The sequence below is a fragment of the Lithobates pipiens genome, unplaced genomic scaffold, assembly GCF_037356315.1.
Source record: "Lithobates pipiens isolate NorthernLeopardFrog02 unplaced genomic scaffold, aLitPip1_a1.2 Scaffold_22, whole genome shotgun sequence".
NCBI classification, from domain to species: Eukaryota; Metazoa; Chordata; class Amphibia; order Anura; family Ranidae; genus Lithobates; species Lithobates pipiens.
The window spans coordinates 64,350,962-64,368,739 of NW_027507784.1; the positions used below are offsets into that span (position 1 = coordinate 64,350,962).

Below are 17,778 nucleotides of genomic sequence, written 5' to 3' on the forward strand. Positions count from 1 at the left end.
TATAAATGTATCAGGTAAACCGGCTCTCTCAATTTTGCAGTAACATCCCCTTTACTATATTTTTCCATACTAATATAATTGTATTTGATGAACACTGGCTTTGTACATCGTGTCTAAGGCCCAAAGCTGCCCAGAAATAAGTGTGTAGGACATACCGCAGTTGTCCATCTGTTCAGTTTTGGGTTGATGAGATCTAACTGGACAGCACAGCCACCATCTGGTATATGTGCAGCTTTTTACAGAATTCCTATGAATATTGGTCCAAAGAGTTGCTGGTCAAAGGAATAATTTAATGAGTAAATGCAACTGGACCAGCCAGTATAGGTCGGCTGCTCCACATCCCTATAGTAATTCTAGACCAATAAATGGGCACAGGGACTTTTCAGGTGCTACATCAATAAATCACTCACAAAGCATTTTAAATATTTTGAGAACTTAAAGGGGTTGTAAAGGCAGGGTTTTTTTTTTTTTTTTTTTTTTTTTTTTTTTTTTTACCTTTTTTAAAGTGGTTGTAAACCCTTACAATCAACTTTGACCTACAGGTAAGCCTAGATTAAGGCTTACCTGTAGGTCCAAGAAATATCTCCTAAACCTACAAGGTTTAGGAGATATTTGCCAAAAGACAGGCTGTGTGTCACGAGTGGCGGCTCCCGTGCGCAGGAGTGGCGGCTTCGCCGAATGACAGCAGCGGAGCAGCGAGACCCCACTGAGAAGATGGATGCGCCGGACTACAGGGGACAGCGGTGACTTCGCTGGCTCCTTTGTCAGGTAAGTGACACATAATGGACTACTATGCGATGCATAGTAGTCCATTATGCTTTACCTTTGCAGGGAATGAAAGAGGCAGTAAACCCATCAGGGTTTACTTCCTCTTTAAGATAAAAAGCTTCTGTGTGCAGAAGCCCCTCCTAACACTTACCCAAGGTTCCCCTCTGTCCAGCAATGTCCACAAGTGTCTCAGCCACCCAAGATTCCCTCTCCTGATTGGCTGAGACACAGCAGTGGTGCCATTGGCTGTCGCTGCTGTCAATCAAAATCCGAGGGGTGAGAGGGGCCTGGATCTGTGTCTGAATGGACACAGGGAGCTGTGTCTTGGCTCGGGTGCCCCCATAGCAAGCTGTTTGCAGAGGAGGATCCAGGATGCTCTGTGCAAATCAACTGCACAGAGGAGGCAAGTATAACATGTTTGTTATTTTTATGGGGGAAAAGAAAACAAGACTTAACCAAAAGGAAAAAAGTACCATCATAAAGTCATTTTAAAGTAAGGGAGGGTTAAAACCCATCAGGTTTTTTTTTTTTTTTGCCTGCTATGTCTGATTGGGGAGCTTTTCCTTTACTTCCTATCCCATAACCAAAACAGGAAATGAGAGGAAATCCCTCCAAAGGAAGAATATAATAGTTCTGGTGACAACCAGGGAGGATTTCCCCTGTATTCCTGTTCTGGTTACAACCCAAAATGTGGGATATTCTTTTACTCTCAGAGCTGCACGATTCTGGCTAAAATGAGAATCGCAATTTCTTTGATTAGAAGATAGATCATGATTCTCTCTCGATTCTCGCGGCATAACATCACCTTTCACATAAAATCAAAAAAACTGTGCTAACTTTACTGTTTCTTTTTTTTAATTTTTTATTATTTATTGAAGTGTATGTTTCCCAAAAAATTGTGTTTTTGAAAGACCGCTGAGCAAATACAGCAGGGGTTGACAAATTTGCTTGGAATCTAGGAGCCAGCTAAAAAAGTTAGGAGCCGGGTCCGTGACGGCGATCTGGACCTGTCCCTGGCCTGACATGGAGACGAGTGAGGGGAAGATAGCGCCTCCAGCCCCCCCCACCTGTCTCCAAGTCATTGCCCATAGCTCTTAGAGGGACATTTTTAAATTGCATTTTAGTGTAAATATGAGATGTGAGGTCTCTCTGACCCCAGATCTCATATATAAAAGAGGACCTGTCATGCTTTTTTTCTATTACAAGGGATTTTTACATTCCTTGTAATAGGAATAAAAGTGACACACTTTTTTTTTTTTTTTTAAAAGAACAGTGAAAAAAATAAATAAAATAAAAGTTAAAATAAGAAAAAAAAATTGTTTTAAATGTGCCCTGTCTTGCCAAGCTTGCGTGCAGAAGCGAACGCATATATGAAAGCGGTGTTCAAACCACACATGTGAGGTATCGCTGCGATCGGTAGAGTAAGAGCAATAATTCTAGCCCCAGACCTCCTCTGTAACTCAAAACGTGCAACCTGAAGAATTTTTTAAACGTCGCCTATGGAGATTTTAAAGGGTAAAAGTTTGTCGCCATTCCATGAGCGGGCGCAATTTTGAAGCGTGACATGTTGGGTATCGATTTACTCGGCGTAACATTATCTTTCACAATATAAAAAAAAAAAAAATTGGGCTAACTTTACTGTTGTCTTTTTTTTTTTATTAAATAAAAAATTTTTCCCCAAAAAAAGTGCGCTTGTAAGTCCGCTGTGCAAATATGGTGTGACAGACAGTATTGCAACGACCACCATTTTACTCTCTAGGGTGTTAGAATAAATAAAAAAAAAAAAAAATAAAAAATATATATATATATATATTTTTTTGTTTTGTTTAGGGGTTCTAAGTAAAGGGATGGAGAAAGACTGGCCCATTAGCATTGTTGGTTGTAATTCCAACGGCCACCACAAGAGGGCGCCAGATTCCAGAAGGAACCATAGGATCACAGAAGGCCTCAAAGCCGGGGGCTCAATTACCGGCCGCCTGCGGCCCGACGCGATCGCGCGGGGGGGGGGTCCACGGAGACGGGATACCCCCAGCTATGCTGCCCCAGGCGCAAGGTCGCTGATTCTAGTCGCCAATGCGACCTGGCGACCGGGTTTTGTCGAGCACTGAAATACAGTGTGACATAAAATATTGCCGCAATTGCCATTTTATTCCCTAGGGTCTCTGCTAAAAATGTGTGTGTGTGTATGTATGTATGTATATATATATATATATATATGTGTGTGTGTATATATATATGTATATGTATATATGTGTGTGTATATATATATATATATATATATATATATATATATATATATATATATATATATATATATATATATATAAAAATTTATTTAGTGTGTTTGGGGGTTTCAAGTAATTCTCTAGCAAAAAATATTAATTTTAACTTAAAGAAGTGTCAGAAAAAGATTTAGACTTTAAGTGGTTAAACTTCCTGCATTTACAGATTGTTTAAAAACTTGGCAGACTGCACAGATTTTTTTTTTTTTCACACAGAAGTTTCCCTTTGATCTCAGAAGGAAGTTAGTTACAATGTTTAATTTTAAAAACTTGGCAGACTGCTGGGTGTTTTCTTCTGACAGCTGAGTGAGCAGATAAGTCTCTCCACTTGTTATATTAAAGAATCGGCAAACTCTGCAATAGAGATCGTCGGGGGTTGAATCGTGATCAGTTTTTTAAAGCTTAATTGTGCAGCTCTACTGCACGGCAATTCATATCTCACACACAGCGTGAGATCGTGCTACCAGGCACTGGGGAGTCTGCAACGCATGATACTTGTGAGAACAGCGGGAGGGGAGACTGACGGGAGGGCGTGGGGATGATACATGTGCGGCACCCAGCGGGAGGACCCGCCCCTTCTTTGGTTCCATTATCTACACTTTTTTCAGTGCACCACTAATAAAATGACTAATATATATTATATATAATGTATTCCTACCTCTTGGAATCTTCCATGTTTTGTCATTTTACAACCAAAAACCTAAATGTTTTTTAATTGGGATTTTAAGTGATAGACCAACACAAAGTGGCACATAATTGTGAAGTGGAAAATATGTGAAAAGTGTGGTGTACATTTGTATTGCGCCCCCCGGAGTCAATACTTTGTAGAAACTCCTTTCACTGCAATTACAGCTGCAAGTCTTTTTGGGAATGTCTCTACCAGCTTTGTGAATCAATGTGCAGCAATTTTCAAGTCTTGCCACAGATTCTCAACTGGATTTAGGTCTGGACTTTGACTGGGCCATTCTAACACATTATTATGCTTTGATCTAAACCATTCCATTGTAGCTCTGGCTGTATGTTTCGGGTCGGTGTCCTGCTGGAAGGAGAACCTCCGCCCCAGTCTCAAGTCTTTTGCAGACTAACAGGTTTTCTTCTAAGATTGCCCTGTATTTGGCTCCATCTTTCCATCAATTCTGACCAGCTTCCCTGTCCCTGCTGAAGAAATCATCCCCACAACATGATTCTGCCCCCACCATGTTTCACGGTGGGGATGGTGTGTTCAGGGTGATGTACAGCGAAAGCCACACATAGCATTTTGCTTTTATCAGACCAGAGCACCTTCTTCCACATGTTTGTTGTGTCCCCCACATGGCTTCTCGCAAATTTCAAATGGGACTTCTTATGGCTTTCTTCTTGCCACTCTTCCATAAAGGCCAGATCTGTGAAGTGCACGACTAATAGTTGTCCTGTGGACAGATTCTCCCACCTGAGCTGTGGATCTCTGCAGCTCCTCCAGAGTTACCATGGGGCTCTTGGCTGCTTCTCTGATTTAATGCTCTCCTTGCCCGACCTGTCAGTTCAGGTAGACGGACATGTCTTGGTAGGTTTGCAGTTGTGCCATACTCTTTCCATACTCAGATGATGGATTGAACAGTGCTCCATGAGATGTTCAAAGCTTGGAATATTTTTTTTAATAACCTAACCCTGCTTTAAACTTCTCCATAACTTTATCCCTGACATGTCTGGTGTGTTCCTTGACCTTTTATGATGCTGTTTGTTCAGTTATGCAGGCCATACACGGTCGAATTTTGAACAAATTTTCTTTTCAAAATCAGGAAATTCTTTTTTTGTGATCTGATGATGCCACTATTGATTTTCGAAATTCGGCCGACCAAGCCTTCAATTTCACCTCATGTTGCTACAGAAAATAATTTTCTTGGCCGGGAATCTTCTTTTCTCTCCGTACATTTTCTTTTCTTATTACATTTCTCGCACGATTCTCCCATCATTGATTAGAAAATCATTAGTTTTTTCAAAAATTTTCCAACATGTTCGATTCCTCAAATTTTATTTCCGCACGAAAGTCTGCTGTTGCTGCAGCCCACTAATGGTGCGAATTTCATACGAAAATTCTTAGATGCGATTTTCGAAAGAAAGTTCTTTCGAAATTCGAACCATGTATGGCCGGCATAAGGTTCTCTACCAAACTTCTGAAGGCTTCACAGAACAGCTGTATTTATACTGAGATTAAATTACACACAGGTGGACTCTTTACTAATTAGGTGACTTCTGAATGCAATTGGTTCGACTATCTGATACCGACTTTTAGTTAGGGGTATCAGAGCAAAGGTGGCTGAATACAAATGCACGTCACACTCTTCACATATTTATTTGTAACACAAATGTTGAAAACCATTTATCTTCCACTTCACAATTATGTACCACTTTTGTGTTGGTCTATCACATAAAATGCCCAAAAAAATACATTTACGTTTTTGGTTGTAATGACAAATGTCGAAAATTTGAAGGGGGTATGAATACTTTTTCAAGGCGCTGTACAAAGCTGTAGAGCTTCCTTTTTATGGAGCATTAACTGGGATGAAAAAAAAATAGAGAATGTTATCTGCTTTCATTCTCTGTACTTTATGGTCTGTAATCTGAGTGCCCTACCTTGAGAACTGCAGAACTCTCATTACACATAGCAGCCTCCTCTGGGCTATGTTTGTGTATATATATATATATATATATATATATATATATATATATATATATATATATATATATATATATATATATATATATATATATATATATATATATATATATATATATATATATATATATTTACAGGTCTTTATTTCACTCCCCAGATACAGGCCTGGCAGCCTTCAGCCTGCTCTTTGGAGTAGATTGTATCTCACAACAAACACATTGCCTATAATTTTGGTCAGATCAGACTGGTCACCGGCTGTAGGTGTAGCTTTTGCATAGAAAACGTCTGTTTGTTGACAGCTTTCTTACAGGGAAGTGTTACTCTGAAGAGTCTGTCAAAGGTAAAATGTACCTTTTACGTAAAAGTGGCTCTGCAGATAAGGGGCCCCAGTAGGTTAAAAGAAGTGTGTAGCTTTGAAATCTAATGATTATCTGTAGGCCCCCAAAGCCTGGCCTAAAAAACTCTCATACATTTATATCCTGCCCTGTTAGTACTCTCCATTTGCTGGGTGGGGAGAAAAAAAAGGGTAATCAAAGAGTAGCCTTGAATCGGACTTTAGAGGCATGGAAGCAATGGAGAAGTAGAGGAAATGGGTATTTATTGAAAAAAAAAAATTTGCATAATATATACACAGCGTTCAAAAGCATTAAAATCATATAAAATGATAGTTTATACAATGAGCCCTTGTGCATCTACGCGTTTCACCGTAAGGCTTCTTCAGGACACGATCAAGGTTCAAAAAGGTGACACAAAAAGAGAGAACGAGTCTTACTGTCTTGTTAACCAATTGAGCATCATGTACAAATATCCGGAATGTTTTCATGAATATCCGGTGTATGGACTATTTTTAAAAAGTTGCGAAAAATCCCCGGGAATGTCACTAATTCTATTAGTAGCAAAAATAGAATGCTATTCAAACAGGGGCATAGGGCGTCATGCAAAGAAAAGTCATGTTCAGAGATCTTTTTATTATTTATTTTTTTTTTCAATAAAAAATACCAAGGAGTATCAAGGAGAATGCTGATTCCTGTGGCGCTGGGAGCGAGTGTTTAGCATATGGAGGCAGGTTGGGAAATGAGAACTAATATAGGAGTTTATTGACCAAGCTTCAGAGGTGCCACAAATGTCCTACAGGTACGGAATCTACATTTTTACATATAAACACACCAGTCAGCCATAACATTATGACCACTGACGGGTACAGTGAATAACTGAATAACTTTAATTATCTGGTTACGATTGGCATCTGAAAGTGGATGGGATATATTAGGCAGCAAGTGAACATGTCCCTGAAGTTGACGTGTTGAAAGCAGAACAAATGAGCAAGCATAAGGATTGGAGCGACTTTGACAAGGGCTAAATTATAAAGGCTAGATGACTGGGTCAGAGAAATTCCAAAACTGCAGGTCTTGTGGGATGTTCCCAGTCTGCAGTGGTCAGGACTAACCAAAGGTGGCCCCCAGGGAAGGAAAACCAGCGAAGCAGCAGAAGGGTCATAGGCAACCAAGGCTAATTGGTGCTAGTGGGGAGCAAATGCTGGCCCTTGTAGTCCGATCCAATAGAAGAACTACTGTAGCTTGACCGCTACAATACAGGGCACTTTCTCCCCCTTCCTTCTCAGGCCATTTTTCATCGCTCTCGCACTTTCAATGACAATTGTGCGGTCATGCTACGCTGTACCCAAATGCCATTTTTATCATTTTGTTCACACAAATAGAGCTTTCTTTTGGTGGTATTTATTCACGACTCCCTTGGTTTGTGTGATCACGGACATATGTACGCAAATGATCATGTACAGATGTGTGCAGGTGATCGTTGGACATTAGGGATGAGCTTCCAGTTCGAGTCGAGCTCATGTTCGAGTCGAACATTGCCTGTTCGCCGAACAGCGAACAATTTGGGGTGTTCGCGGCAAATTCAAAAAGCCGCGGAACACCCTGTAAAAGTCTATGGGAGAAATCTAAAGTGCTAATTTTAAAGGCTTATATGCAAGTTATTGTCATAAAAAGTGTTCGGGGACCCGGGTCCTGCCCCAGGGGACATGTATCAATGCAAAAAAAAGTTTTAAAAACGGCAGTTTTTTTCGGGAGCAGTTATTTTAATAATGCTTAAAGTGAAACAATAAAAGTGTAATATTCCTTTAAATTTCGTACCCGGGGGGGGTGTCTATAGTATGCCTGTGAAGGGGCGCATGTTTCTGGTGCTTAGAACTGTCCCTGCACAAAGTGCCATTTCTGCAGGAAAAAGCCATTTAAAAGCACTCGCGGCTATAATTTATGATTATGCTATGAATTGTCGGCTCCTCGTAATACAGAGAACAGTCATTGACAAATGATTGATTTAAAAAAAAAAAAAAAAAAAGCGTGGGGGTTCCCTTTTTTAAATTTAGTTACCAGGCCCTTCAGGTCTGGTATGGATATTAAGGGGAAACCCACATCAAAAAAAAAAAAAAGACGTGGGGTTCCCCCCAAATATCCGTACCAGACCCTTCAAAAGGGGTCCCTTCACAGAGCCCTCCTGCCGATCAGAGATGCGCCGTGTCCGGGTGACACAAGCACATGGGGATCGTGCCGCTGAGCGGGCACGAGCGTGATCCCCCTCCTTCTGAAGAACGTTCCTGATTGTCCACTCAGAAGAGAGCACCCATGCCAGTTCTGATAGGCGTCAGAACACACAGAGCATTGCAGCTTGTTGTGTAAGGGGCTGTGTAGCTAAAGCAGTGTTTCTCAACTCCAGTCCTCAAGGCGCTCCAACAGGTAATGTTTACAGGATTTCCTTTTATTTTGCACAGGTGATTTGATCAGTTTTACTGTCTTAGTAATTACCACAGCTGTTTCATCTGAGGGAAATCCTGAAAACATGACCTGTTGGGGCGCCTTGAGGACTGGAGTTGAGAAACACTGAGCTAAAGACTGGTTAGGGTCCCCATGCTGACCGGTGTCCACAGCCCAAAATGCCTACAATAGGCACATGAGCATCAGAACTGGACCACGGAGCAATTGAAGAAGGTGTTAAGGTGTTGCCTCCAAATTTTCCGGATCTTAATCCAATAAAAAATCTGTGGCATGTTTGATCCCTGGAGGTCCCACCTGGCAGCTTACAGGACTTAAAGCATCTGCTACTGACCACTTGGTGCCAGACATCACAACATACTTTCAGTGGAGTCAATGCCTCGCAGTGTCAGGGCTGTTTTTGGAGGTAAAAGGGGGACCTACTCAATATTGGGTGGGTGGTCATAATGTTATAGCCAATCACGGCGTGTGTTTTTATATATAATCTTTTTTTTTTTTTTTAAAAGCTAATGTCCACACTTGCATAATTTGTATATTCTTTTATCCAGGAAAATATTGTGTGGTTTTTATTTTTTTCTGGCAGCCCCCATCTTCTGTTTATAAAACTTGCTAGGGTTGTGGGGAAGAGGCACTTGTCCCCAACATGGGAACAAAGTGCTTTTGGGGTAGAGGGCATGTGGCCTGATGTGGTCCAGGAGGGGGGGGGGGGCGCTTCCTCCCCTCCGCCCCGCCGGGCTGCATGCTTGGATAAGGGTCTGCTATGGATTTTGGGGGTTTCTTTTTCTTTCAACTGTCGGTGGGGTAGCCCACTAACAGCTGATTCATCAGTTTTTATGGGCGTGGCAGCCGGTTTCCCAGCCCCCTCGTTAGTGACCAGTTATTGGCGCTTGCGGTGCGGTTTTAACATCCAAAAGCGCCTGTCAACAGTGCCGTAAACATGCATAGGGTGATTGGGGGGTCGTTTTTAATGCTCATTTTGCAAGAGAAACATGTATATGTGTATTATAAAATATGATTATATATGCTTTAATTTGTTGTGTAATATTTTTTCGAAACAGACTTCAGTAGTATTTTGACATGAGCAGGGTCAGAATTGCAATAATTGCTGGGTGTCCTGATTTCAAAATTTAAGGCATTAGCTCATCACATTGACAGAAGCCTATGCTTATTAATGGAAAAGGGCAAATCAGGTCTCTTTTTACAGCCACTTTTTTTTTTTTTTTGTTATCCAAATTGAGGCCGTCATTTGGTAATTATGATGTGCAGTAGCACCATCAAGAAGTAAAAGCCTATCCTTCCCTCCCTTTTTTTTTATTTTTATTTTTTATTTTTTTTTCCTGTGGTAAGCTGGAGTACATTAACATGCGTTTTTTTTTTTTTTTTGTTCATTATTGCAAAAAAAAAAAAAAAAAAAAGTGTAAACCCTGAAATTTTATAAAGGCATATATACTAGTATACATTATCGCTCAGTGTTTTTCGTTTCCTGCTGTCTTTGTATGCTCTGCAATTCTTTCTTGCAGAGGACTGCATACTCCAGTCTATAGAACAACAACTCTGGAAAGCATGGTTTCCCTTTTAGGCGCATATTGCATGCTCTCAGCTAGAATTACATGGTTGTGTGGCACTCCAGTGGGTTGCTTGTAATGACCAGCACAGAATGGTGCCAAGTATAACCTGATTAACAAAACCGAGTTGCCAACATTAAGGGCCGGTTCACACTGCGGGCGATGCGAGGCGACACGACTTGCCTCGCCGCAATCTGACAAGTCGCCCCCGTTCTGTACAATGGAACCGTTCTGAGAGGAGCGACTCGAGTCGCTCCGACTCAGAAAAAAGGTTCCTGTACTACTTCTGGGCGACCTCGGGGCGACTTGCATTGACTTCTATACAGAAGTCATTTGCAAATCGCCGCTGAGGTCGCGGCAGGTCGCGGCGAGGCAAGTCGGTGTCACCTCGCATCGCCCGCAGTGTGAACCGGCCCTTAGGCTGGTCATAGATGGTCTGAATCTCGGCCAGTTCAGCAGGAACCAACTGACATTTGAACCCTGTGTGGGCAGGCTAAGGCTCCATGCACACTGAAGCTCAAAAAAAGCTTTTTCTGGATGCCAGATTGCTGGCAGAAAACGCTGGTTGAAAAACGTGCTTTTAACAGCGTTTTGTACTAGCGTTTATTAGCCTTAGCATTTATGGGCGTTTTCAATAAAAATACACAGAGGACACTCCAAAAATCCCACAGTGCATTCCAAACTCCCACAATGCATTGAAAAAATAGAATGCCAAACACTAATTAACGCGAGTTTATGAGCGTTTATCAGTGTTTGTCGTTTTTTGAAAAACGGCACTTTGAACGCGAATTTCTGGCGTTCAAAAAAAAAGCCCATAAACTCCACTGCTCATGGACACATAGGCTAACATACAGTGCAGTTTATGGGCTTTAAAAAAAAAAAAACGCCCAAACTCCAATAAACTGCAGTTTATGAGCTCCAGTGTGCATGGAGCCTTAATGTACCAAGTTGATTGATCGACTTGTGTTTTGTGTACCACCAAAAAAATTACTTTTGGCAATATAGTGTATCATGGAGTCCTTAGCACACATCAAGACACTTTGCCCATATTCACACTTTTACAAGCCATCTAAGCATCTGGTGTTTACTTTATGAGCCTTTTTTTCTTCCATAGTAGCACTTTAAATTTGCATGTTTCTTTTTTACATGGTGACAAGGTTTGCACATCTCCTCCTTTTTTATTTGCAGGTGTTTTTATTTTATTTTTTTATTATCTGAATCATTGTCCTTCTTTTTTTTTTTTTTTTTTTTTTTTTTTTTTATTTTGCAGAAAAAGCAACAAATGAATACAATACTGCAGAAGACTGGGGTCTCATTATGGATATCTGTGATAAAATTGTTAATACACCTAATGGGTAAGGTTTAAACGGTTTGTGAGTGCAAAATTGAGAAACATATGTAGTACATTTCTGCAATACATGCCTCTTTTATTTCTCAACATGTTCTATATTACACCCATATTTCGGGTGTACCATGTTCAGGATCTGCCAGCTCACCTTTGTGACAGCAGACCAGGGCTCTTGACCCGCTGCCACAATTTGTAAGGATCCCTGTCAATCGATGAACTACTGTCAGCTTTTATTAAAACCTAATACAAACCTCATTTGGCTCAACCATAACCCTATTAGTGGCATGTAAATATCTGCCAGCATGCTGGATCAATTAAGATCAATTTTATTTGTCAAAATGTAACAACGTTAAAATGGTACCACAGACAAATCCACACTTAAAAAATATCACATGTAATACATCAATTCTTAGACCCACTGGAAATGATCATATGAAATATAATTTCCCACACTCCCATGTAGAGCTCATGGCTTGTAGCTCTCAATGAACTACCAGGGCGCTGATGAGAGCTCTAGGTAGTTCATTGAGTTTCCAGTCATTCAGTTACTACCTGCCCATATCGGAGGTACAGTAGACAACTACACAGTCTGCAGGAGCCTGGCATTACACCCACAATCGGGATCTCTCCTCGTTGGTGCAATGCTTTACAGGCTCCCAAAAAACAAAAAAGAAATGCACATTTTTTTTTTTTTTTTCTCTTTCCTGCAAAAAAATTTGCATTTATTTTTTGTAAAAGTGAACTTGCCCTTTAAAGACATTTTTACAGAAAATACACTCCAGAAATCTACTCTCATCTGTTCTGTTAAGACCTCTTTTGATCCGACAGCAGAACAGCCTTTTCGTGGACTGAGTGTTGTCAGCCCTGCCTAGTTTTCTCTTGTCAAGTATTTCCAGACCCACCTACTCCCTCCTCTCCACAATGTAAACCGGTGGTGGGATTGGGCGCCCCCCCCCCCCCCCCCCCAGCGCGGTGGTGGGATTGGGCGGCCCCCCTCCCCAGCGCGGTGGTGGGATTGGGCGGCCCCCTCCCCAGCGCGGTGGTGGGATTGGGCGGCCCCCTCCCCAGCGCGGTGGTGGGATTGGGCGGCCCCCTCCCCAGCGCGGTGGTGGGATTGGGCGGCCCCCTCCCCAGCGCGGTGGTGGGATTGGGCGGCCCCCTCCCCAGCGCGGTGGTGGGATTGGGCGGCCCCCTCCCCAGCGCGGTGGTGGGATTGGGCGCCCCCCCCCAGCGCGGCGGTGGGATTGGGCGCCCCCCCCCAGCGCGGCGGTGGGATTGGGCGCCCCCCCCAGCGCGGCGGTGGGATTGGGCGGCCCCCCAGCACGGGAACCGGGTTTCAGTTCACATGTATGCGGGTGGCAGCGGGCGTTGGAATGGCAACAATTCCCACACCTGCAGCAACCCACAGTGAAAATGTGCTGCTGTGAGAAAATGGAGTGTGGGAGTGGGTTGGGGCGGGGTGGTGGCCCCCAGTGCGTGAGTGGGATGGGGTAACAGTTGCTGCCTTTGTTACAGGTGTATTTCTTTCTTTAGCTCACTTTAACACAAATAACTATGTAGTTGTATTTTCTAGTCCTGTGAAAACATTTTGCTGTTACACCTCCTATAATAATCCAATGAGCTCATGTATGGAGCTGACACTCAGATATGTAGGTTTACCTTGGCACAGCTCATTAATACATTAATCATTTAATCAGTTCATTTAAATTGGGGCATTTAATAAATACATTTTCTTTTAATTTCAGAGCTAAAGAAGGCCTTAAAGCTATAATGAAAAGAGTGAATCACAAAGTCCCTCACGTAGCTTTACAAGCACTGACAGTAAGTACACTCCTCTCCTTATTGATTGTCGGTTGCATAACATCCTGTAGCTATAAAATATCTCCTGTCATAATGTCCTTTTCTGTGCCTTCATAGCTATTAGGAGCCTGCGTATCCAACTGCGGAAAAGCCTTTAATCTAGAAATATGTTCCAGAGATTTTGCAAGTGAAGTGCGAGGAGTTATAAATAAGGTATGCTAATAATTCTCCTTTGAGTGATATATGTGTTATTTTTAACAAAGAACTTATTGATCTGCCTTACCTTCAATCGACTGCCTTCTGCTCCAGAACACTAGCGGTAAAAACAAGCTGTTCCACGGAATGTCAGATTCACTGGACATGGGAGAATCTGTCTTTTTTTTTTTTTTTTTTTTTTTTTCTTTTTTTCTTTTATTCTCTGGAAAATGCTACACGAACATTGCTTGGTTGTTCTTCTTTTTTTTTTTTTTTTTTTTTTTTTTTCTTCCCTTTTAATCTGACCCATTGTCTGAGACTTAAATTTTTTTTTTTTTTTTTTGGTATACCTAAAATTTTTAAGGTCAAAATCTGAGGATTAGTAGGTTTCCACTTCTATTGCTGAGCAATCCTGAACCGGGAATCCTAACTAGTTGGGTCTTTAGAATGTAAAACAAAGTGTAGCGCTAAAATGATAACATAATAAATCATGTGCATGTAAGTCATACAACAGGGAAGAATATTAAAGTGCTGAGTGGAAATTGGTACAAATTCCACTGGACAGAACCAGATGAAATGGGGCCATAGGAAGGTGAAAAAAGTTCAAATAGGTGAATTGATGGCAAAGTGTATTGCAACAGTCCACACTGGAAGATGGACTCAGTGATGCAATCCAATATGGAATCAAGTGGGATAACCACGGTAAAATCCCCATGGATGGTCCTCCACCCAGGGGAGGGGGTAAAAACTCTTACCAGACGTTGTGGACACGCATGCCAGTGGCGGTGGGTCAGTCAAGCTGAAGAGATCAGGAGATGGAACTCTGATGATGGACACTGGAACTATCAAGGGCGTGGACTTGCCTGCCAGTAGCAGCGGGTCTATGGAATGGAGGAAAGAAGGACTGGAACCCAGGCAGAGGTCACTCAAGGTGCAGGTAGTGTATGCAAACACTCTCATCCGGAAAAACCATGGGGATCCGGAGGATGGGCTGGCTACACCGGTGCTGATGGATGCTGCGCGCAGAGAGGAGACACACAGAAGATGCTCGCCGCAGCCGGTGTCGTGACTCTCAGGAAACATACACAAAATGTGCATTCGTTGGTTCCCAGTAAGTTGGCAGTATGACCACAAGTAGGTAAACAACCCTCCAAATGGTTAAAGCCAGCCATAGATAGAGCCCCGGCCAGGAGAACTTACACTGATTATTGCTAGCGTTGCATGAAGTTGCTCCGGTCCTCCAAGGCCATAGAGATGAGCAGAGGCCATCTTGCCCTCACTAAGCTCTATTTCAAGCCATCGCCGATGCCAGATAAGTTTCACCAATCTGTAACGTAAGCCCGAGGAGGGGGGACTCCTCCTGCTGCTTCTAAAAGTGATCCAGTGGCTAATTCGCCACTCGGTCCCCTTTTATCTTGTACAGAATCGCTGGCTGAAAAAAAAGTCCAGTCCTTCTGTGGGCTGCAGTATAACAGGAAAGTGAAAAACTTCCTATGGACCAATTGACTTCAAGAAAAGTATTTTTATGGGCTGTAAAAACATTCTACTTTTATTTCCCCTAGGCACATCCAAAGGTAGCTGAGAAACTAAAAGCTTTGATGGTGGAATGGGCAGAAGAATTCCAGAAAGATCCCCAGTTCAGCCTGGTATCAGCCACCATTAAATCTCTGAAGGAAGAAGGAGTGACTTTCCCAACGTCTGGCTCTCAGGTGGGATAATCCTGTAGTAGACCTGCTTCATAATTATGTGCTTTTCCCTAAACATGGTATTGCTTATCTCCTCTCTCTTCTGATAATATACCCCCCTTCTAATAAACATATCTGTTCCACAGAGCACATCAAATACACCTAAAAACGTGACATCAACCAGCAAAAATAAAGAAGATGATGATATTGCGAAGGGTAGGCATGCTTTACAGGGCATATGCAGCATTCAATTTACTTTTTCTTTTACTTTTTTTTTATTATTTATTTTTTGTTTTATTCATATTTCAAATTTTAATATATTTTACTTTCAAATGACAGCAATTGAATTATCTTTACAAGAGCAGAAGCAGCAGCCAGCAGATACCAAATCTTTATACCCATCGGTGGAGGTGCCGCATGACAGTCAGCGCATGCCTAGAAAAGTGCGCGCTCTTTATGATTTTGAAGCCGTGGAGGACAATGAGCTGACCTTTAAAAGCGGAGAAGTCATTTTTGTGCTGGATGATAGGTGAGCATTGTGGCCAGTACATCTTGACTGTAGGTCTTGTTATGATCACTTTAACCACTTTAAGATTTACCCCCTTCTTTATGACCAGGCCATTTTTTTTTCTATACAGCACTGTTTCTTTAACTGGCCTTTGGGTGGTCATGCAACGCTTTACATAAATTACATTTTATGTCAACCCCCCCCCCCCCAAATAAAGCTTTTTTTTTTTGGTGGTATTTGATCACCACCTGGTTTTTTTTTTGTTTTTGCGCTATAAACAAAAAGACAGACCATTTTGGGAAAAACATTTTTTTACTTGCCGCTATATAACACATATCCAATTTAAAAATTTTAAACAATCGAATTTCTTCATAAATTTAGGCCAATATGTATTCTACATATTTTTGGGGAAAAAAAATCGCAATAAGCATACCGTATTGGGGTATAACGCGCAGCGGCGTATAACACGCACCCCAAGTTTAGGAGGGAAGTTTAAGGAAAAAAAAATTACATTTAAATGCCCGTCAATGCAGCCTTATCAGTGTGCATCTGCAGCCTTGTCCATCATTGCAGAATGATCAGTGTCATTTGCAGCTTGCCCAGCGCTGTTTGCAACTTTGTAGTGTCATTTGCAGCTTGGCCAGCGCCGTTTGCAGCCTTGCCCATGTTTAAATTTCCCGCCGCCGAGACAGACCGAGCGAGCGCCGCCGAAAAAGACCGAGCCAACTTGCTCGGCTCCGCTCGTAGTCCCGCCTCCCTGCTGTTTCTCTAGCAAGCGCTGCTGAAAAAGACCGAGCCGTCTGTACTGTGTATTCGGCTGGGCTCCGCTCGCAGTCCTGCCCAGTATGGGCGGGACTTCAAGCCGAGCCGAGTACACAGTACAGTCGGCTCGGTCTTTTTTGGCAGCGCTCACTCCAGAAACAGCAGGGAGGCGGGACTACGAGCGGAGCCGAGCAATCGGCTCTGTCTTTTTCGGCGGTGCTATTTTAGACTCGCAGACAATGGGGATCAGCGTATAACACGCACCCACGACTTTACCCCGATTTTAAGGGGGGAAAAAGTGCATGTTATACGCCGATAAATACGGTATATTGATTGGTATGTGTGTGTGTGTGTATATATGTGTGTGTGTGTGTGTGTATATATATGTGTATGTGTGTGTGTATATATATATATATATATATATATATATATATATATATATATATATATATATGAGTTTTATGTTTTTTTTAATTTTTATACTTGAAATGTCAGTGATCAGCGACCTTATAGCGGGACTGCGATATTGCGACTGACAGTCTGACACTTTGTGGGAACCAGTGACACTAATGCAGTGATCAGTGCTAAAATATGGACTGCCACTGTACTAATGACACTGGCTGGGAAGGGGTTAAACATCTAGGGCAATCAAAGGGTTGAATATGTGGCTAACAGGTGTCTTTGTGTACACATTGTGCTGCTTTTACTAAGGGATGTGCTGGATTTTATTCCTTGCTTTATAGGGAAACCAAATCCAGCTTATCCCCGCTGCCAGGGCAGAGCTCTGCCTTGTTTACATAGGCAGAGCTCTGTTCTGCCGTTCTCGACAATTAGTGGATGCCGGCAGACATCCTTCTGCTGTGATTAGTCAGGAAGTGCCATACTAGGTACATAATCCGGCGCAGGAGAGCCACTCTGCCATTGTATAATGTCTGTGGTCTGTGGTCCGCAAGTGGTTACTTTTGCTTAAATCAACCCTGTCGCCTGAGAGGAGTGACCAGGAACTCTGGAAATCCAGGGTGGAATGCACAAACTGGAAGTGGTGTCTGGTACACATCCTGGGACATAGAAACATGCAGCCTGGAAGGGTGGAGCTTGAAGTTTTTAGTTATAGGGCCGTTGTGATGCAGGGCTGTGCCCTGTTGAAAAAAAAAAAATGCTCATAAGAGTATGTTCTAGAAAGAAGGCACATTCACCCCCAGTACTTTACTTAGGAGCCTTAATGCCACTCTACCCAAATAACTATCCTTAATCCCTAACTCTGACCTTAACATCTAACCCCTTACAATAAATTGGCCCCTAATGTAAATGCATGGGCACTGGAAATATCAGATCTATCAGCACTAATTCTCATTCACCGCAGTCTATTTAGACCTAATGAACAATTTGCCTACTCTCCTGTACTGTTTTGGTCATC

General features: G+C 42.2%; 1 protein-coding gene across 1 annotated transcript in view; it reads left to right on the forward strand.

Moving 5' to 3' along the window:
• STAM2 (signal transducing adaptor molecule 2) overlaps positions 1–17,778 on the forward strand; it is a 59,658-nt gene that overhangs the window by 9,722 nt on the left and 32,158 nt on the right. Inside the window, exons 2-7 of the mRNA XM_077447684.1 lie at positions 11,334–11,418; positions 13,157–13,232; positions 13,329–13,424; positions 14,969–15,115; positions 15,238–15,307; positions 15,431–15,620. Of these exons, the coding sequence (XP_077303810.1) occupies positions 11,334–11,418; positions 13,157–13,232; positions 13,329–13,424; positions 14,969–15,115; positions 15,238–15,307; positions 15,431–15,620 (664 nt within the window). The remainder of the gene's footprint in view (positions 1–11,333; positions 11,419–13,156; positions 13,233–13,328; positions 13,425–14,968; positions 15,116–15,237; positions 15,308–15,430; positions 15,621–17,778) is intronic.